This window comes from Macrotis lagotis, chromosome 2, assembly GCF_037893015.1.
Source record: "Macrotis lagotis isolate mMagLag1 chromosome 2, bilby.v1.9.chrom.fasta, whole genome shotgun sequence".
Lineage (NCBI taxonomy): Eukaryota > Metazoa > Chordata > Mammalia > Peramelemorphia > Peramelidae > Macrotis > Macrotis lagotis.
The window spans coordinates 189601374-189623453 of NC_133659.1; the positions used below are offsets into that span (position 1 = coordinate 189601374).

Below are 22080 nucleotides of genomic sequence, written 5' to 3' on the forward strand. Positions count from 1 at the left end.
GCCCCCACAACCGGCCACCCCCCCCCAGGGGCCTGCAGGTCACCCCAGGCGCCCCAATCTGTTCCAAGCAGCCGCAGAGCTACGGTGTCATGCTTCAACCAGTCCCGCAAGAAACACGACGCGGAAAGCGAAGCTTTAGGGGTACAACCTCCCCTCTGGGACCGGCCGGGGAATGAGCCCCATCTCCCCGGGACAAGCGTTCCTCGAGGGTCGGGAGATGACCCGCGGAGCCCCGGAACCCTCGTGCGGCCGGGGCCGGGGACCGGGGGGAGCGGAAGAGGGAGGCGCGGAGGGGTGTGTTCTGGAGAGAATGAACACCGAGCACTTCCGGTGAGACCGGAAGCGGAGGCAAAGGAGGCGGCCACGGGCCCAGCCTACAGGGATGGCCGGGCGGACGACCCTGCTGGCCTTGCTGGCCGGGGCCGCAGCCTTAGCGGACGCTTCCCAAGGTGACCGGGAGCCCGTGTACCGCGACTGCGTCCTCCGCTGCGACGAGTGGAACTGCTCGGGGGCCGGGCTGCAGCACTTCCGCTCCCACCAGCCAATCTACATGAGTCTGGCAGGTAATCCCCGCCCACGCGGAGGCCCCGCCCCCAGAGCCCCGCCCGGCCGGCGGGCCACGCCCACCCCTCCCTCCCCAGGAGCCCCCTCCCTTCCCAGTGTCTGTGCCTCGATTTCCCCAGGTGTAGAACTGGGGAAGTGAGTGACAGCTCAGCGGCCACCCTGGCGGCCCTGGACCTCCCAGGCTTGGATTCTCTGCCCTCCGCCACACCTGGCACATCCTGGGGGTAGAAGCTACGGGCGCAGTGGCCAGATGTGGCCTGGGCAAGGCCCCGGCCTCTCAGCCTCAGCTTCCTCCTCTTGTGAGGAGCATGTGTATGTAAACATGTGTTTGCATATGAATATAAACATATATATGTATACATATATCAGGAAAACATTTTAAAAAGAAAAAGAACCAGGGGAGACCAAGCAAGAGTTATTAAAGAGGTATCAGGAGAACTGGGAAAACTTAAATGTCTCTGAAGCCGGGAAAGAAGAGGGCCTGTTCACCAGAGTCAGTCGCTGAAGTGAGATCACGATTGTAAAACTCCTGGCATGATATAAACATTAGCCATTACCATTCTTCTTCTTCAGTTCCATTTATTTCTACTCCACAAACACTGATCAAAGTTCCTGTGTGCAGAGCACCAGGCAGGGGAGATGCGATTCATCCTGGCTCACCTGGAGCTCACAATCCTCCAGAGAAGTAATAATGCATAAACAGTCAGAATTTGTTACAAAGAGAGCTACAGATGGAATTCTCAGAAGAAACTCCCCAAGGTGGAGTGTGTAAAGGAGCCTGGGTTCTTTTGTCAGGAGACCCAAGTCCTATTCTAGCTTATGATCTTAATTAGCTCAAGAGCCTTGGCCAAGAAATGTCCCTTTCTTCTGGTCCTCAAGTATTTCTTACTGTGGACTAGGCAATGTAATAAAACTAGTATTGCAAAGAAAAATCTAGTACAATTCCTAATCCAATAAATCCAATAAATTAAGTACCTACAATGTGGTAGGCTCTGACTGAAGATACAATTAATAAAAAGAAAGATAGTACCTGTCCTCAAGAAGATTACATTCTAATGGGGGTGATAACATGTACATAAATAGAGAGACAAGATGATACCTATAGAGTAGATGGAAGATAACCTTTAGAAGGAAAGACATTAGTACCTGGCAGGTAATAGGAAGGATTTCTTACTGAACTTGGTCTTTTTATCTATAAAATAGGATTGAATCTGTTACCAAGATCTGGTGATTCTACTTTTGAAAATACCTTCTCTGACACTCCTCCTATACCACTGGTGCACCTCTTCATCAACTCCTGCTTAGACTATTTTTTTTTAGGTTTTTGCAAGGCAAATGGGGTTAAGTGGCTTGCCCAAGGCCACACAGCTAGGTAATTATTAAGTGTCTGAGGCTGGATTTGAACCCAGGTACTCCTGAGTCCAGGGCCAGTGCTTTATCCACTGCACCACCTAGCCGCCCCATCCACTATGCCACCTAGCCACCCCTTGCTTAGACTATTGATACCCCAGTCTACAGCTTTATTGACCTCCCTGCCTTAAGTCTCCTCCTTCCAGTTTATCCTCTACTCAACTATCAAAGTAATTTTCCTATCTTGGAGGTCTAACTGTATAACCTCCCCTATTTAATAAACTCTAGTAGCTCTTCATTACCACTGGGATCAAATGTAAAAAGCCTGTGTTTGGCTTTATAATCTGGCTGCTTCTCACTTTCCCAGTCATCTTATACCTTAACCTCCCCTTCACTACTCTACTATGTTGTGACATCAACCTTGTTATTTTTTGAACAAAAGACTCTCTCCTGATTCTCCCTTTTCCCTGGCTGTCTTCTTTGTCTGAAATGTTTTCCTTCTCATCTCTACCTCCTAGTTCCTTTCAAATCTCAGCTAAAAGCCCATCATTTGCTAGAAGCCTTTCCCAATTCCTTGTTAATGTTGGTGCCTTTCCTCAGAGATCACCTCCAATTTATTTTGTAAAATAGCTTGTTTATACATAGTTGTTTACACATACACATGTACACACACACACACACACACACACGTGTAGATCTCACAGTGGATAGAGTGCCAGACCTGGTATCAGAAAGACTTGAATGAATGCAGTTTCATACTTATTGCATGATCCTGAGTAAGTCATACTAATGGAAGTTCACTCTTTTTTGCCTCACTTTTCTCATCTGGAAAATGAACTGGAGAAGGAAATGGTAAACCACTCCAATATTTTTGCCAAGAAAACCCCAAATGGAGTCATGAAGAGTCAGACATGATTGAAACAACTGAACAACATATGTATATGTTTGCATATGAATATAAACATATATATGTATACATATATCAGGAAAGCATTTTAAAAAGAAAAAGAACCAGGGGGGAGACCAAGCAAGAGTTATTAAAGAGGTATCAGGAGAACTGGGAAAACTTAAATGTCTCTGAAGCCAGGAAAGAAGAGGGCCTGTTCACCAGAGTCAGTTGCTGAAGAAAGGCCTAAGAGGATGAGAACAGTAAAAGGGTCACTGGATCTGGCAATGAGGAAGTTTCAATGGTGACAGTTTCAGAAGAGCTCTAGTTTTTTGGGGGGGGGTTAGTTTTTTTTTTCAAGGCAAATGGGGTTAAGTGGCTTGCCCAAGGCCACACAGCTAGGTAATTATTAAGTGTCTGAGGTCAGATTTGAACTCAGGTACTCCCGACTCCAAGGCTGGTGCTCTATCCACTACGCTACCTAGCTGCCTCCAAAGCTCTACTTTTATGATTGACTGACCCCCTAAAATTGTTCAGAATCTCAGAATCTCCAGTGACCTCTTCATAACTATTAACTGCCTCTAGTCCATCTTCAGCCTCTTTGACATTCTGTAATTTAGGGGCACTGTTACTTCTTTCTGGATACTCTCTCTTTTTGTTTGCAATAACACTGCTCAGATCTGATTCTCCTCTTGTCTAATCATTCCTTCTCCATATCTCAATCTCTCTCTCTCTCTTTTTTTTTTTATGTTTTTGCAAGGCAAATGGGGTTAAGTGGCTTGCCCAAGGCCACACAGATAGATAATTATTAAATGTCTGAGACCGGATTTGAACCCAGGTACTCCTGACTCCAGGGCTGGTGCTCTATCCACTGTGCCACCTAGCCGCCCCTTTCTCTGTCTCTTTTGCTGATTCTGCCCTCTAAATGTCTTCTAGGGTCCTGCTCTCAAACCTTTCCTTTCTATAGAATTTCTCCGTAGTGATCTCATCCATTCCCATGGTTTCAATTATCACCTCTGGCAGATGACTACAAAATGTAGATCTCCAGCTCTGATCTCTCCCCTGAGCCACAATCTTGAATTTCCATCTGCTTGCTGAATTTCCCCACCTGGATATCACACCCACACCTCCAGCTCAACATTTCCCAAACTAAATTCATCTTCCCCCCAAAAATTGCAGCATAGTGCAATGGAGAGAATACTGAGTTTGAAATAAAGTGAAATCAGAGGACTTCTATTCAGGCTCCAGTTCTGTTTTTAAACAAGTTTGTGACTCTCTGGGCTCCTTTTAGTATATATTGGAATACGGGAATAGCAACCTCCAATTTTTCCAGCTCTAATTTGTGATCATATTATTTTTTTTTAATTTAAGGAAATGGGATTAAATGACTTGCCCAAGGTCACACAGCTACACAATTATTAAGCTTCTGAGGTCAAATTTGAACTCAGGTCATCCAGATTCTAGGGCCAGTGTTCTATGTGCCACCTAGCTGTCTGTGATCATTTGGTTCTACTTCTGGTTTTCCTATGCTGGGCATGATTCTAAGTACTAAAGGTTCAAAGAAATGTAGAAGACAGGGGCGGCTAGGTGGCACAGTGGATAGAGCACCGGCCCTGGAGTCGGGAGTACCTGGGTTCAAATCTGGTCTCAGACACTTGATAATTACCTAGCTGTGTGACCTTGGGCAAAGCTACTTAACCCCATTTGCCTTGCAAAAACCTAAAAAAAAATGCAGAAGACAGTTCCTAACCACGATTGATACAATATACAAATAACTATGTACAAGCAAGTTATATACAGGATAGAAAGTCATCAACAGAGGGAAGGCACTGGAATTAAGGGGGATTGGAAGAGGCTTCCAGTGGAAGATGAAATTAGTTGTGATTTGAAAGAAGCCAGGAGGCAGAGATGTGGAAGGACAGCATCCTAGACACAGAAGATGGCCAGAGAAGATGCCTGGAGTTCAGAGATGGAGAGTCTCGTATTTAGAACAAGAAGTGGACCAGTGTTCCTGGATAGAAGTCTGGAGAAAGTGGAGGGAGGAATAATATGTGACAGAATGAGATAGTTCTGGGGTGCTAGGTTATGAAGGACTTTGATCTCCAAATAGGATTTTATTGAATAGAGGAATAACATAAAGCTGTGCTTTAGGAAAATCACTTCAGTGAATGGAGAATAGATTGGAATAGGGAGAACCTTGAGGCAGATAGACCCCCCCACCCCCTATCTCCCAACAGGTTGTTAAAGTAATCCAGCCATTGGTGTTGAGAACTCACCTTAGAGTGGCGGTGGGGTCAGAGGAGAAAAAGGGGCATATTCCAGAGGTGTGAGGATAACATAAGAATGTTTTGTGAAGGTGAAATCGGCAGTCTTGACCACAGACTTGATAAGACTGATTCAAGTCCTTATTACCTCTTAACCTGGATTTCCTAACCAACTTCTCCCCTTTCCAATCTAATCTTTACATGATTATCAAACCTGTCTTCTTAATGTAAAGTTCTGATCTCTTCCTCAGAGTTTTTGGTGGCTCTCCATTTCCTCTCACCTAAAATGCAGACTTCTTCGCTCTTATCATCTGGTGTATCCTGCCTTTTTCAGTTTTATTTCATTTTTATTTTATACCCCTTCAGAAATCCTGCATTCTAGCCACCTGGTCCTTAGTCTTGCCTTATATATTCTTATAGGAGCAGATTGGTCTTCCATATCTCTGTTTTCAGCTTCCTTTAAGGTGCAACTCAGATTCTGCCTCTTCTATGAGGCCCTCCCCAGCTGAAATTGATCTCACCTACCCCAAATTTCTCTTAGCATTTTTCTAGGCCTTTCTTTATCCTTAGCCTATTCTACCTTTATATAATAGGTATTTGTGTACATTATACACACTTGCCCTAGTTAGATTGTCAAGAGATTAACAAAGGGGACCATGTGGTTTTTCTTCCTTGTTATCTCATTGCCTCTATGTGCCTTACACATAGTTGTCATTTTGAAAATGTTGAATTTAGTTGTATTAAGTGAAGTGGTGGTTGAGGCTAGAATGGGGATAAGGTTACCTCTGGTCCAGAGCTAGAAATCTAGAATCTTAGAGCTGAGAGGGAGCCTTGGGGACCATCTAATCAATCTCATTTTTCAGATGGGAAATGAAGATCCAGAGGACTGAACTTATTTCCCCAGGATCACACAACCAGTTAGAAGCATCCAAGATTAGAGCCCATATATCCGCTAACTCCCAACCCAGTGCTCTTTCTACTGTTGTTAGCTCTCTTTGCCCCCAAATGACCCATATATACACAAACAGAGCTCTGTGATACTTACTCCCTGAAATATGTGGGAGCCAGGAGTTTTTTAGCCATATTGGGAGATGGGGAGATGACCTAGTTTTTCTCCATTCACATTACAGAACAAGGGATCTTCCCTGTGGAGGTAAAAAGACAGACAGGGAAAGGAGGGAGGTCCTGTATCAAGGATTTCTCTCACGCATGAAGTGAAAACAAACTTGGGAGGAGATCAGCAGTTGGTTAGATAGGGAGGACCCTAGTTCATCTTCTTTAGAGAATCAGAAAATCTGCTCACCCAATTAACTCTTACGCTGCTTTCAATATTCTTCTCATAGGTGTCATCTCATTCTTCATCCATGGGGATAGAGGCCAGAATTTTAAGTTCCATTTTACTTCTCACTGATTAAGTTAATTAAGTTAAATTTAACTCTTGAGTTCCCATCCAGATTTTTTTAAGTCAGAGAGTAGGGTTGGGGTTGCTCAGAAACTCTTTTGTCTTTTTTAGGCTGGACCTGCAGGGATGACTGTAAGTATGAATGCATGTGGGTCACCGTAGGCCTCTACCTCCGGGAAGGTTACAGAGTTCCTCAATTTCATGGAAAGGTAAGTTGGAAGAAAGGATGGTGAGGGTTGTCTTTGGGGAAGGAGCCTTCTGATGGACAAGAGGGAGGGAGTAGCCTGGTTTAACAGGCTGCAGTTCCAATGAATGGGGCCCCTAGACCAGGGATTTCTTTTTGACCTTATTCTGTTGGTCCAGTGAGAACTCTGTGTCCTATCCCAGGTCTGGGGAGCTCAGATGGGTGAGCCAGACTTGAGACTCATTAGTGCTATAGAAACACAGACTTTTCAGGCAGAGAGATTATTATTTAAAAAAAATAAGAAAAAAGACTTCATAAGTAAATATGATTTTGTTGAACTTCCACCATGCTTTGAATCATTTCTCTAGCAGTGGAGGTGGGTTGTCACTGTGACTGGTGATGGTGTTAATGATAATTTGATAAGTTAGCTTCCATAGCTTCCAAAATGGTCTCACAAATTTAACCTTTCATTTTGATCCTTAGTAAAAATATGTGAGGTAGACAGTGGGCTACCTCCAGTCCAGAAATAGAATTCTAGAATCTTAGAGCTGAGAGGGACCTTGGGGACCATCTAATCAATCTCATTTAAAGAAAGGGGAAATGAAGTAAGAGAAGTAAGCTTATTTCCTCAGGGCTACACAACTAGTTAGAGTTTACAGATCCAGTACATACTGATGTATGAAGAAATGGAGAAACAAAAATGTGATTGTGTCCAGGTTACTGGCCAGTTAGTAACTGGAAAACCTCAGATGGGAACCCAGGTCTCCTACTTTCCATTGAAGCAAACTTGCTCACCCCTGGTATTCCAAGGGGTATAGTCTTCAGCCCCAGACAAGATCTTGTACGGCTCACTGGAAGGAATAGGAGCTATGAATTCCATCAGATGTGCAGAATCCTCTCCTTCTACTATCCAGTGGAACTTTCCAAGTGGGAAATGTATACTTGCTTATGAATGCAAATTAATTATCTAGAATTCCCAGGCCTGTTTGTAGGTACAAAGCAACATTGTAGGCTTCTCATCTACAAACCAGGCCCAAACCGCTTCAAGGGCACCTGTGAACTTTCATGACTGAGGCCAAGTAAGAGACAGAAACGTAGAAGAGAGGCTTCCTGATGATTACAGAAGCTGTCACCTAGAGCCGTGGATGTATGTTGTGACACCCAGGTGATGCATGACTCTGAGCTGCTTCTTTCTTTTCAGTGGCCTTTCTCTCGGTTCCTTTTCTTCCAAGAACCAGCCTCAGCCATGGCCTCCTTCCTCAATGGTTTAGCCAACTTGGTCATGCTCAGCCGGTATCGGACCTCTGTCCCAGCTTCCTCCCCTATGTACCACACCTGTGTGGCCTTTGCCTGGGTAGGTACCTGAGTACTTGAAAACCCTGGGGCTTGATTCCTTAAAGAGGAACAAAAAACTCCTGGCAGGCAGCAGGTGGGGGGTGGGGATGGCTTGAAGACAGTAGAAAAATCTTTGAAGAATGGAGTTCCATACTCCGCAAAGAATTCCTAAGAAAAAAGACTTGGCTCCTGCCCTGTAGGAGCCCTTTTTCTAAATGGGAGGAAATACCAACAAATGCAAATATGCACAGAAATTTCCCCCAAATTCAACTTAATTGAATAGAACTAAAACACTTTTTCGTAGGTACAAACAACTGCAAATGAATCTGTGAGCACCTAGAGGACTGAGACCTAGTAAGAGTGCCCAGGAAGGTAGGGTTAATTAGGAAAAGCTTATTGGGAAGGAGGTGAGGAGATGAAGGTAGAAGTTTGGAAGGAGGGGAGGGAGATAGCTAGCTTTAAAGCCCTCCCTGCCAAGTTTGTCTCCAGCCTATCTTTCCAGACTTACTGTCCCCTCCACCTTCTAACATCTAACATCCTAAACTCCTTACCCTTCTCTGAATTTCATTCCCATCCTCTTGTTTTTACCTTGGCTGTCTTGTGTGCCTAGAATGTATTCCTTCTTCACTCTACTTCTTAAGAATTTTCAGCTTCCTGCAAGGCTTAATGAACTCAGGCCACATCCTCCTGGCAGCCTTCCCTGATCTCCCTACTTAGTACACTTTCTCTCCTCAAATTTTACTATGTGTATTCCACTGTTTAAATGTCTTATTGTTCCAGCAGGTCATTAGCTCTTAATCAGCAAGGACTTTATTGTCCCAGATTTGAGATACAATTACAACACATACAACCATACAACATAGAGAACCTAGGAGGGCCTTAATAATTGCTTTATGAATTGCATTTGATGCCAAGAAAACATCATATAATAGACTAAAGAGCTAGGACAAAGTGGGTTTGGTTTCCATCTCTGACATGTATGACCTTGGACAAGTCACTTACCCACCCCATTATTAGTATCTGAGACTATAATTTACTGACAAGATGCTAGCCTGCATTCATTGGGTGATTTCCTTGTACTGTATTAAGGAAATCATAGGTCCAGTCCTCCTTACTGTATGCAATTCCTAGTTGCTAGTTACTGGAAAAGGTACATAGTCTAGTAAGACAGATTTCTTGCCCTTATGGTATTGACACGTAAGAGGGATGAAACTATTAAAAAACACTGTAATACAAAATAATATGTGGGGATATGAGAAGTAGCATTCTAAGATTTGTAATTCAGAAGGATGAGTCCTCTTTCTATCTCATTCTCTCAAAAATTTTGTGTTTATTTTTTCAAAATCCTGGGTGTGGATTTTCTAGTTCATGTCCTCACTCAGAGATGGGAGGTCTTGTCCTTCTGAGAACTACAAACCCCAGAATGCCAGTCACTTCTCAAACTCTTATTACATGTGTAGGGAAGAGAATAAAAGCAGAGTGGTCAATAAGATGGGGGTGAGAGGGAGGGGGAAGGTTATGAAATCCTAGGCCCCCCAAACTCTGTGGTGATTCATCAGGAAGAGGGGAGAAGACATTCCAGGCACGGTAGGGATAAGAAAGTATGATAAGTGATGACAGGTAGTCTAGCTAAGCTCTTTCTGTCTGCCCCTAGGCTTTCCTAAATTTTCCAGTCCCATATTACCATCTTAAACTCAACATGCCCCAGACATTATCATCTCTTCACTCTCAACCGATCTCTCTCCCTTTCTGGGCCATTGCCATCCTTGGAAGCCTCAGGATCACAACCTCTGACCCATCCTTGACTCTTCCTCCCCCATAGCCAGTCAGCTGCCAAAACTTGTCCTTTCTTTCTGCAGAGCATCTTATATCTTTTTTCCTTCTCTCCATTTAAATGGCCACTTCCCTATTCCAGACTATCACCACCTAGACTGTTAGCTCACCTTTCTAATTGGTCTCCTTTCTCCATGGCTCACTTCTCCTGTTTGTCCTCCACATAGTTGCCAAAATGACATTCCAAGAACCCAAATCTGACCATGTCATTTCCCTATTCAAAATGTGTCCTCCTATTTTCTCTAAGATACAATATAAACTCCTATTTAGCACTTAAGTTTCTTCATTGTCTAACTCTGGCTGATCTTTCTAGATCTATTATGCATTACTCCCTTTAATATACTCATTATTAGGGGCGGCTAGGTGGCACAGTGGATAAAACACCAGCCCTGGAGTCAGGAGTACCTGGGTTCAAATCTGGTGTCAGACACTTAATAATTACCTAGCTGTGTGGCCTTGGGCAAGCCACTTAACCCCATTTGCCTTGCAAAAACCTTAAAAAAAAAATAATAATATACTCATTATTTTAGCCATACTGGTCTAAGTACTATCTAAATCTCATATATAACTTAACTATCTCCCATTACCAACCTTTTCCCAAACTATATCCTATGTCTGGAATCCCCTCACCCATCCCCCACTTTTCAAAATCTCTAACTTCCTTCAAAACTCAGCACAAATGCCACTTCCTCTTTTGTGAACTCTTTTCTGATCCTTCCAGTTGCTCAAGCCCCCCCCCTTTCCCCCAAATTGTTTTCTATTTATCTGATGTGTTTTTTGCATTTACTTTGTGTGTATGCATTATTCCCTAACAGTATGTAAGTTTGCCGAGGGTATTGGTGATTTTGTTTTTTTATCTTTGTATCTTTGAACCTGGCATTGTTTGTTTTGATTTGTTTCTTTTGACTGAAGCATAGAATGGGGGGGGGGGCTGAAAAGGAGGAGGTAAGTCTGGAAGTAGGGGTGCCAGGGAGGTCTTAAGAGTCTGAATTTTCAGAATCCAGTAATCAATCTGGAACCATTGCAGGGTTTTGAGCAGGGGAATGACACAGACAGACCAATGCCCTGGCTAGATTTTTTGAAAGTTAGATCTACAATGAATTGGAAAGGGCACCCAATAGCGAGAGAAAGAGTTATTAAGAAGTGACTACAGTAATCTAGTTGAGTAGTAGCAAAAGTCTATATTGATGATAGCAGTGGGAAGATAAGAGTGCAGATAGAAGACTATTTCTGACAATTAATAGGGTTAGTGATTGGCAGGAGAGGAGTAGTTTCAGGCTTCAAATCAGGTGAATTGTTACCCCATTGACATGAGAGATCAGAAGGGAGAGCAAGTTTAAAGATTCAAAAACTTGATCTTTGATATATTGAATTTGAGTGTAGATGGGTCAGCCAAATGATAATATCCTATAGTAGTTGAAGTTGTGGATCTAGAGCCTGAGAAAGTCACCTGGGAAACTGTGATGCTGCTACAGGAAAGAGTTTAGAACAAGAGGGCCAAGGGTAGAACTCAAAAGAACCCTTTTCTAAGTCTTTTGAAGGAAAGAAGTCATTAGGTAGAAGAGGATCAATTTAATGAAAACCTGGGGAGTCTCAGAATCAAGGGAGTAAAGTTAGACCGGTAAAAGAGAGTAGGGGTCAAAGGCAAAAGCTTTTTTTTTAAGATTTTATTTATTTTGAGTTTTACAATTTTTCCCCTAATCTTACTTCCCTCCCCCCCAAGGCAATTTGCCAGTCTTTACATTGTTTCCATGGCTATACATTGATCCAAATTGAATGTGATGAGAGAGAAATCATATTCTTAAGGAAGAAACATAAAGTATAAGAGATAGCAAGATCAGACAATAAGATATCAGTTTAAAAGGCAAAGGGTTTTGGAGGTCAGAAAGAATAAGTACTAGAAAGATGATTGGATTTAGAATAAAGCAGTTGTCAGGGAGTCCTGGGACAAAAGCCAGACTTCCAGATACTTGACTAAAGTGGGGGGTGCCTTGTAAACAGTAGGTGTTCACTAGATGCTTTTTGAATTGAACAAGTAAAATCCAATTTTTTAAAGAGTTTGTTGATGAAAAGGAGGAGATAGTCAAGGGAAGACTTGGGAGAGATCAGAAATAAAATAGGATGAGAAGAAAGAATAAGAATAATAAGAGCTCACATTTACAGGATGCTTTAAATTTTTTAATATATATTATCTCAGGGTGGCTAGGTAGCACAGTGGATAAAGCACTGGCACTGGAGTAAGGAGGACCTGGGTTCAAATCTGGTCTCAGACACTTAATAATTACCTAGCTGTGTGGCCTTGGGCAAGCCACTTAACCCCACTTGCCTTGCAAAAACCCCAAAAAAAACCCCCATATATTATCTCTGTCATCTGGATACTTTCAGTAACTCTGAGTTAGGTGCCATTTTTGTCCTCATTTAATAGATGAAAATATTGAGGATCAGAGATAAAACACAGCTCCCAAGTGTTGAAGGCAGAATCCACCCCCCTTTGGCTTTTCTGACTCCAGACCTGGTCTTTGCTGCCCTCCCTTAGTTGTTATTCCATCCACACACTTCTCTTGTCCTCCTGGCTCCAGGCCAGAGCAAAGGACCTCCAGGCCCTCTGTATCTGACAGGGGCCTTGAGGGGTAGAGAGTTTTTAATTCCATCAGGGCAAAGAGAAATCCAGACCCAGTTTTGGGTGATTATCAGGAAAATGAGAGAAGCTTTAGCTCCCAGGACAGGTTGTAACTAGGACATAAAGAGATCAGTATCTGAAAGGACACCATAGCTTCCCTTTTAGATTGATGAGCAAAGTCCGACTAGAAGGGGGGGGGGGATGGATCTTGCAGAAGAAGGGTTTCCTCTCTGTCCCCTTCTGCTATGGACCCTCTTAGAGAGGCTGCCTATCTCCCCAGTCACCTCATTTTGCTTCTGCCTGGGTTCACACCTTCACTTGTCACATGAGAACAAAGCATTCCTGCTTGAGCTCTCTCAGCCCAGTTCTCTGAATTTTCCAGATGAATCATAGGACAGGAAAGGACTCCTGTGACTAAGTGTTCCAGATAGTTACCTGGAAACTGTTAAGACTGTCCCCCAGCTTTACCATGCTGGGATGCCTCCTCTGCCAAGGGTCTTTCCCTGACCTCCAGCACTCTCCTTTTTTAAAGGGACCAGGTCTTCCAATGAGCTCTGACTTCTCCGTGAAAACCCTAGGCTCTTCAGGGTTGGTGAGAGGGAAAAGGAAAAGTGCAGATTTTTAAGACTGTGGGGGGGCAGCTAGGTGGCTTAGTGGATAAAGCACTGGCCTTGGAGTCAGGAGTACCTGGGTTCAAATCTGGTCTCAGACACTTAATAATTACCTAGCTGTGTGGCCTTGGGCAAGCCACTTAACCCCATTTGCCTTGCAAAAACCTAAAAAACAACAACAACAAAAAAAAAAGACTATGGGACTGTCAGAAAGAGCCATCATTTAAGTGGTTTCATAATTCACCTTCCAGTTTTGTCTTGATCGTTAAGCCTTTGGTTTGTTTCTGGAAGAATAAGGATTTTGTTCAGTGTAAAGTGTCATCCGAGTAGATTTATCCATAGGCTGGGACTTCTGGAAGGACCAGGGGATTGCTTAAGGAGGGAGTTTAACACAAAGGAATTCAGTCTGCTTCTAGACTCTAGCAGCCAATATCACCAGAGTACTTTTGTGGACCTTGGTCTCCTCTGCTGGCAAATCTTCCCAACAGGGCTGAGGCACATCCTGTCCTGGAAAGATGGCAACTCCTTGGTGGGGTGGTTATCTCCTTGTTCTTGGAGCTGGATAATTCTACACCCTGAGGCAGGGAAATGAGCAGTAGCAGCAGCAGCAGCAGCAGTGGGCCTTTCATAGTTCAGACAGAGCTACTCTTTGGTCTGGTGGGATTGGGAACTCCCTCTGTCCCAGGACTGAGAAAGGGGCCCAGAGGCAGGGTACCACCTTCATCTTCCTGCCTTCTTTTCCAGCAGCCAACACAATTCTCCTCTGTATTTAGCCTGATAAAAAGAAAGTTGAGGGGACCTAAGGACCATCTTTGCATGGGTCTGCAGCACAGTCCTCTGCTGAGACAGGAATCAGAGGCAATGGTAGGCTGAGGATTCAGCAGAAAGGATGGAGGTCAGACCTCAGAAAGGACTTCCCAGCTGTCTTGTGTGGGAGGCGTGACCTCTTCCTCCCCTCCCCTGCCCTCTGCTAGAGTCTCTTGGAGGAAGGCATTCCGGATGACAGCAGCCTTCATATTTAACATTCTGACTCTCCCAGCTTCCAAGGCACAGAGCTATTTAAAGATCTGCTTGTCTGGGAGGGAGTGTTGGTGACAATCCTGAGCACTAGGTCTTAACACCAGGGTTTCACGATTCTTGATAGCATCGAGCACGATTTTCACCCAGCAGTTTATTTCATTATTCTAGTTTCTTTTCCTTAATGATCTTATTTTGCAAATGACTAAAACAAGCTGCCTACCCCTTGTCCTGCCCTTACCATTTTCCTGCTCAGTTTCCCATAGATACTGTTGAAGGTCTTCTCCATCGTGTTTATGCAGAGCTATTGGTGCCTGTTGGGCCCCCTGTTATTTGATCTCCTTCTGCAGTGCTGCCTTATTGGCAGGGTCACCTCATTCCCAGTCCCCCCCCCTTCTGTTCCCTTTCCACCCCCCTCCCAGGTTAGATGTGGGAGGGGCTGGCAAGATAGAAGCTTTGATTTGGACTGGGGGCTTTGGGACCATCTGCCCCTCCCTGAACTGAAGGGGAAACCAGTCAGTGCCAATGACCCCCTCCTGGACAACCCTCCCAGCAAAGTGAAATAGAATCTGCATCTTCCAGAATGAGGGTGGGGATGGATGGGCTGTTAGGGAGGGTGTGAGAGTTCTGTCCCACACCCTTGACTGGGCCTGAGAGGACTCTTGGTCACCCAGACATGAGCTAGAGTTACAGCCCCTAAGAATTTTTAGACCTGAAGAGATCTTAGAGAGCATCTAGTCTGATCTCTTCATTTTACTGCTTAAGTGGAGCCATCCAGGGTTGATATGACTTGTCTAAGATCTGAAGAGACTGTGGCAGAGTCGGGACTAGAAGCCCAGTCTTTAGATAGCTCAGGCCAGTGCTCTTGTCACTTCCTCATAAAAATGGAACCTTGCAGGGGCAGCTAGGTGGTGCAGTGGATAGAGCACCAGCCCTGGAGTCAGGAGGACTTGAGTTCAAATCTGGCCTCAGACACTTAATAATTACCTAGCTGTGTGTCCTTGGGCAAATCACTTAACCCTATTACCTTGCCTAAAAAAAAGAATGGAACCTTGGCCATAGAAGGACCCACTCTGATCATGATCAGCAGTGTCTGATTGTATCAGGGACAGGGTGGGTGCACTCTGGAGCCTTGGGACTTGAGAGGGGCCCAGGAAGCTGTGGCTCCAATGCCTAATTCTGCCTTTTAGAAGGCCACCAGGTCATATGAGGGAAGGGGATCTGATGCCCCCAGGAAACAGGAGAATGAGAGTCTTCTCACCCCTCAGTAAGTTGGAAAAACTAAGATCATTCTGAATGTTCAGTGGTGTGTTCAGACTATTGGATGCAATTCAGCCAACATTTGTGAAGCTCTACTCTATACCTGGGGCTCTGCTGGATGATGGGGACTCAGATAAAAATGAAGGGCTATGGAACAGAGAGAGGAGTTGTAGTTACTACTTACTTGTACAGTCACTTCCCTTCTGGGGGCCTCAGTTTCTTCATCTGTAAAATGGGAGGTTAGATTGAAGCTTGTAGGATCTGAGTGGAGGAAACTGAGATTCAGAGAGCCCAAGTCACTTGGTCAGAGCCAGGATCCCAAGACCAGCCCAGTGGTCTTATTACTCTCTGGGAAGAGGTCCCAGTAAGCCAGTAAGATAAGGGTTAATCTTCCCATCAATTAGAGAGGTATCTGACTTTTCAGTGTAGCAGATCCTTATAAAGGAAAGGAACATGGGAAGAGGAATGGAGCAGGAGGAGAGTTCTCTCAGGCTTTCCTTTCTGACACTACTTTCCAAGGTGAGCATTGTACCCTGGGGGATCCTAAGTCTAAAACCAGAAGAAAAGACAGGCTTCTTCTTCATTCTCAACTACTACTTAACTCAGCCCATTTCAGGCCTCCCCCTTCCTGTAGTGGTTAACAAGGCAGCTGGGTGACTGCCAGCCCAATCCCTGCCGGCTGGCTCCCTTCTTGGCTCTCAAGCATCGTTGGCACCAGGTCCTCTGTTCTTCTTCCAAATTACACCTCGTCTGCTTTGGGAAACCTGCCCTACCTGACTTTCAGTGTCCCTACTTTTCCTTCTAACCCCAAGGTCCAGCCCCAGTTACCTGTCATCTAATAACTCCACCCTCCCCTCCCCTACCATCCTTAGGAATCTGATCAGTCTCCTCAGTTGCCCATCTAGTTCCAGACAAGATGCCATCAAAATCCTTACCAATAAACTTTGTCACCTTTTCTTGTCTATCCCCAGAAGAGGTGGGCTGGAGTAGAGGAAAGAGGAAATGAACCTGTGAGGGAGGGGGCATGAGATATGGTGGCTTAGGAGATATTAGGTTGAAGGAGAAATAGTGACCTAGAATCATCAAAGATCTGGGTCAAAGGATACTTTCAGGACCATATAGTTCATTCTTTCTGGGAAAATGGGACCCAAGAGGCCAAGTGACCTACCTGCCCAAAGGTTAGTTACCCAGCAAAATGGCTGAGGCCAAAAACAGCATCTATTCATCAATAAGCATTTATTAAGTGTCTGCTTTGTGCCAAGCTCCAGGGTACATTCTGACATCTAGGGCTCATCCTTTCTTAATATTTTGTCCTGAGGCCCAACCTTAGTAAAGTGGCATTGCAAGGCCATGGCTGACTGACTTGGTGAGGTCGTCTTACTCTATTCCTTCAGCATTTCTCTGCCTTTACTGTTTCAAGGCCTCCCAAAGTCCAACAGTGCAGCCCTGTGTCCTCTTACTTGTTTTTCATCCCTTCTGCCATTCTATATGTGAAGTAACTATCACCCCTTTCTTTCCCCCATCCTCACTTGTGTCTCTTTTGCCTCACTTTAGCCCTTTCCCCAGCCTTGCCCCTCTTCCCACCTTTTGGGTATTCTTAGCTCTCATTCTGGCTGTAGGTGCTTGTTATCACTTTCCTCTCCAGTCTGATTTTTGTCCCCCACCAAACCCAAGACCCTCTTTTTCATTCTTGTCTCCTTATAGAGTAATTCTGTCCCCTTAACACCAAAATAATTAGAGTCTCATTTGTATGTTTAGCATCTAGTTCCATGTAATTAATTTTCTATCTAAAAATTTTCTGTCTAAAAAAGCACAGAAACTATCCTTCTCTTCTTTCCCCCTCCCCCAGTCAGCACTCTGCTGCTCCCTTTTGTCAGGGCCCCTTTACTCCTCCCTATGGTCTTCAGTCTGGGCTCTGGTATATCAGGTTGGGCTGGCCTAGCCTGGTTGGGCTCTTCAGTATCTTTTGTGGTGGGATCAGCTTGATCTTAGTCTGACACGCCCCAAGCTAGCTTGCCCCCCCCTCCAAAAAACAACAAAAAACACCTCCACCCCAGGATCTGGCTCCTTACCCCCAACCCACAGGCTGAGGTCACCCATCTCCCCCTAACCTGTTGTCTTTGGGTGGAGGGAGCTGTCCTCGACCACTGCCAGGGAGGAGGTGTGGCCCCTGGGGGCTGTTGTCTTAGAGATTGGGTAATTTGGCAGTCCTGAAGAAACATGTTCCCAGGCTAGTACAGGACCATGCCAGAATTGTTGCTAGTATGTCCCTGACTGGGGGGAGAAAATGATGGAAAAGAACCACAATTCAGAGCTAGGGATTTCTCTGGTAGGTCCAAGAATTGGTTTCGGAGTTTTCCTTAGCCATTTGGAAAACAGCTACTTTCTCCAGGCCAAGAAATGAAAAGCTAAATGTTTGGAATAGCTGTGAATTGGTTGTGAGCAGATCAAGACAATAATATAAATGAATAGAATAGCCCCCAAAAAAACCAGAACCTGAAAGCTTGAGTAAAAGGAGAAAAGAAGAGGCTCCCCCTTCATCCTCCTCTCTTTGCAAAGATGGACAATTCTGGGTGTGAGACACATCAAGCACACTGTCAAACTTGAGTGGTGTGTCATTTCTGTTGAACTGTCTTCTCCTGTTCTCCCCCCCCCTTTTTGTTATGGTTTTTATAGGGATAAACTCATTGATTGGGGGAGGACTGAAATGAAAGTGATATAAAACAAAGGCTATCAATAAAAACTTTAATTTAAAATGTGAGAATATATTTTAAAAAGCCAGAATAGTGTGGAGGTCGGGAGGTCTCTGAGAAAGACTTGGGGAATCAGCAACTGAGCAGTAGGAGTCTAGGCAGGAGACCCTGGAGTTTCTCCATTAGCTAGGGCCAACATCACACTTCTCCATCCTCAGGTCTCACTCAATGCTTGGTTCTGGTCCACAGTCTTTCACACAAGGGACACGAGCCTCACTGAGGTGAGTCGTATTCTCCAGCTGTCCTTTCCAAGCCCTTCTGTCCTTTTCTCATGTCCCCAAATCTTTCCTGCCCTGGTTTAGGACAGTGGGCTTCAGAGTTTTGCCTGCTTGCTCTCCCACCCACTCCAACCCAGTCCTACTCCCTCAGTGAGGGAATCAGATATAAACTCTCTTTCATCTTGACATATCCCTCAGAAAATGGACTATTTCTGCGCCTCCACAGTGATTCTGCACTCCATCTATCTCTGCTGTGTGAGGTGAGTGCCCCTCTACCACCAATAAGGCCCAGTGAAGCTGGTCTCAATGCAGGTCAAATAATAAAAAAGCCTCTTCCTAGAGATGGTCCAGCTGCCAAACTCTGGCACTCCCACCCATTTTCTATCACTCTCCAATTTTGCATCTTGGTTGTCACCATTGAAGGGGAGCTGGGGAAGGGATAGTAAAGTAGGAACTCTCGCATGAAGCAGGCACCAGGGAGTGGGTGTGAGGCCCCCTTTCTTGACTTTTTTCTGTGTCAGTGGCACTCAATTCAGTGGCCTCCAAGAAAATGGATGACTGAATTTGAGTGGCTCTATGGTGGTGGTGGTGGGGGATGTCACAGGACTCTGGGGCTACAGCGTCCAGCTGTAGCCAGTGCCTTCGGGGGGTTCCTGCTGCTGCTGCTAGCTGCCCACATCTCCTACCTGAGCCTCGTCCACTTCGACTACGGCTACAACATGGTGGCCAACGTAGCCATGGGTGAGGCTGGGCTGAAGGGTGAAGTGGGAAACCATGTGGAAAGAAATGGGGTATTGGGATAAGAGAATAGTATGGCATAAGAAGAGTCTAGAGGAGAGACAGAGCAAGACCCTAGTTTGAATTCTGTTCTTTCAACCCATAGAAATTACTGGTTGGGCTTCAGTGGCAGTTGCAGATACTCATTGATGTGGCGCAAGGATAGGGGATCTGGATGATGGGATGGGTTTAAAGAGAAGATAAAGAGTAGGCCTGGGTGAAAGTTGTGATGGTATTGATAAGTAAAGAGAAGTATGGGGGGCAGGGAATAATAGTTATGGGACAGAAAAAGAGAGAAATGGGGTATAGACAAAGGCAATCTGCAGAGGAATTTGGCTAGCAGAGGAAGTCATCCAGGAAAGTTAGAGGATCTGGAATTAGAGAACAAGGAGGGTTAGGAGACTCTAGGACCAGAGTCTATTAGGAAAAGTGGAAGAAGTCCAGGATGGGTATAGTATGCTTCCTTGATGTCACTGAAACTCCCCTGTGATTTTCCTTCCCCAAGGTTTGGTAAATCTTGTATGGTGGCTGGGCTGGTGTCTTTGGAACCAACCTCGGTTGCCCCACGTGTGGAAGTGCGTTGTGGTGATGCTTTTGCTTCAGGGGCTTGCTTTACTTGAGTTGCTGGACTTCCCTCCCATCTTCTGGATCTTGGATGCCCATGCCATTTGGCATATCAGCACCATCCCCATTCACTTCCTCTTTTTCAGGTTGGTACCCACCATGTCTGCCTCCCCCTCTCCCAAACTCATGTTACCTGTTTAGCCCTCCCAGGAAACATGCCCATCTTCCTTTGTTTGGGTCCTATGTCCCAGCCCCCTTAGCCTACTTCCCATTTGTATCTCTCATGAACTGACTGACCCCACCTCCTAGAAAAGACACAGATCACCATGCCTATTTAACTGGACTTGCCCTTTCCACCACCCTTCCCACTCATTGTCCAAGTTGGAAGATGGAAATGGTCTTTCAGTTCCATCCTTAGAGATTCATGATGTCAACATTCCCTACCTCTCACTTTCTAGAGAATTTACCTTTTCTTCCTGGGTTAAGTAAGAACTTGGTCCCTTTTTTTGTCCCAAGAATAGGGGTTGGTGGGGTTGGGAACCTAGGTAGCACTGCCCTTCCTTCTTTCATTCCCACAGTTTCCTGATGGATGACAGTCTTTACCTTCTCAAGGACATTCCAGGTCCGCTAAAAATGGATTGAAGGGGCTGGGGACAGTTCTACTTCACCCCCACCTCAGCTCCGGCCATTGGGAGTTACAGCCCACAAGGTGGTATATTTTCTTCCCTTTACAACTTAACCCTGGACTCTGGTCGGGGGTGGAGAAATGCCTCCAAGACTCTGCCCCTTGACTGTGCCATTGCCTGCTGTCTGCCTTCAAAGTGCTGTTGGGCTTGAGCTATATCCCCTTCCCTTACCATACCTCCTGTCTTCGAATGTGGAGGAGTTATTGGCTGAGCCAGAATAGCAGATGGAACAGTCCCCCACTGACCTACAGAAATATTCCATTGTAATGAGTGTGCATCCGGCTCAGATGCTTCCTTCTACTCCTCAAAATGCCCACCCCACCCAGTGCCCAGTAGGCTTCCCCACATCTACCTTGCCACCCAAGATAGGCAGTGAGGAGGGAGCTTTCCCTTGCCTTTTCTAGCAGGTGCCCTCCCCCATGACACCACTAGGTGGCGATGGATGCTAGCTGTCTTGCAGATCCAGGTTGGGGCTACTGGTTTGACTCCCCCCACCCCCAGAGGTCAGAGGCCCCATAGAGTGAGCCTAGAAGAAGCTGGCCCCTGCTGTGTCCACACACACACACACACACACACAGGAGGAGCAACCACCCTTCCTTTTGCAGGGCCCCAAGCCCATCTCCATCCCACAGCCAGGCAAAGAGCCAGAGAAGCCCAAGCCCAGCCACTGTTTGGCTCATTGTCAGACTGGCTCATTCTCTTGCTTCTCAGGGAAAAATGGGGTGTGAGTGTGTGCCTGAGTATATATGTGAGTGTGGGCACGTTCATGGGGATTCAGTCAAACTGCAAAACGTGTCTTGGGCTTCCCACTAAGGCACCCTATGAGGCCAAGAAAGCCTGCATTTGGGGTGGGTGTGTATCAAGGGTTTTGAAAGAAGGGTGTGAGTTTGCATATCCTCTTGGCAGCTTCCTCTCTGTTGTTATTATTTCCAACCAAATCTCAGCATCTAGCTTCTCTTTGTCCCTTGGTTTGTGGAGAGATGACCCTAGTCCCAGGGAGCCAAACTCTTGGGTGGGGCTTAAGTAGCTCTCCTGGGGGACCTTCCTGTTACCTAGCTTGGGTGCCATCCAATCCTGCCTCCCTGCTAGTGCCAGTAATGCAGGTCTTCATCTCTCTGACTCTGGTCACTTAACTTTCCTAAGGCCCCATTTCTTCATCTGTAAAATGGAGGGGATGATCCCTCTAATACCCACCTCACAGGGCTGTTGTGAGGCTTCAAGATCATGTATGTAAAATTCTTTGCAAATTTTAAGCTGTTCTGTATGTTATTTTTGTATTTTGGGGGAGAAGAAGGGCATCAAGGAGAGGGGGAAAGATATTTGTTTAGAGAGGGAAATCTTGCCCTCCCCAAAAGTCAGGCCTAGGGGCTGTGCCAGCAAAGCTGGGCCTGAGTGAAGGTGGCCCCTGCCAGTTGTTGGCAGCCCTGCCACATTCTTACTGTACAGTGACATGGAGTAATACTTTGTAGATTCCAGAGACTTTCTATTAAGACCAAATGATTGGGGGGAGTTAGGGCTCTTTCTCCTACCTCTCCCACCCCAATTTGAGGATTTGGATGGTGGTCCTGTGTTCAGTGCCTGTCACAGTTAAAGTATAAGAGGGGAGAGGAAAGAAATACCTCTAAGAGACCAATCCAGAACCTTGCTGTCCCAGGCCAGTTCTAAATGGATGGGAAGAGGAAGGGAAAGGAGAGAGAGGAGCTTAGAGCTAGGGGAAACATGTAGAACCACAGGGGAAGGGGAATTAGAAGAAAGG

The 22080-nt window shown here is 45.5% G+C and overlaps 1 protein-coding gene across 1 annotated transcript; it reads left to right on the top strand.

The window, feature by feature from the left end:
• Positions 1-347: 347 nt before the first annotated feature.
• On the top strand, positions 348-21577 carry PGAP3 (post-GPI attachment to proteins phospholipase 3). Its single transcript, XM_074224028.1, has 8 exons — positions 348-563; positions 6578-6675; positions 7852-8004; positions 18238-18300; positions 18496-18557; positions 18902-19038; positions 19580-19784; positions 20217-21577. The coding sequence occupies exons 1-8, from the start codon at positions 383-385 to the stop codon at positions 20278-20280; spliced, it is 963 nt and encodes a 320-aa protein (XP_074080129.1). The 5' UTR covers positions 348-382; the 3' UTR covers positions 20281-21577.
• The last annotated feature ends 503 nt before the right edge of the window (positions 21578-22080 follow it).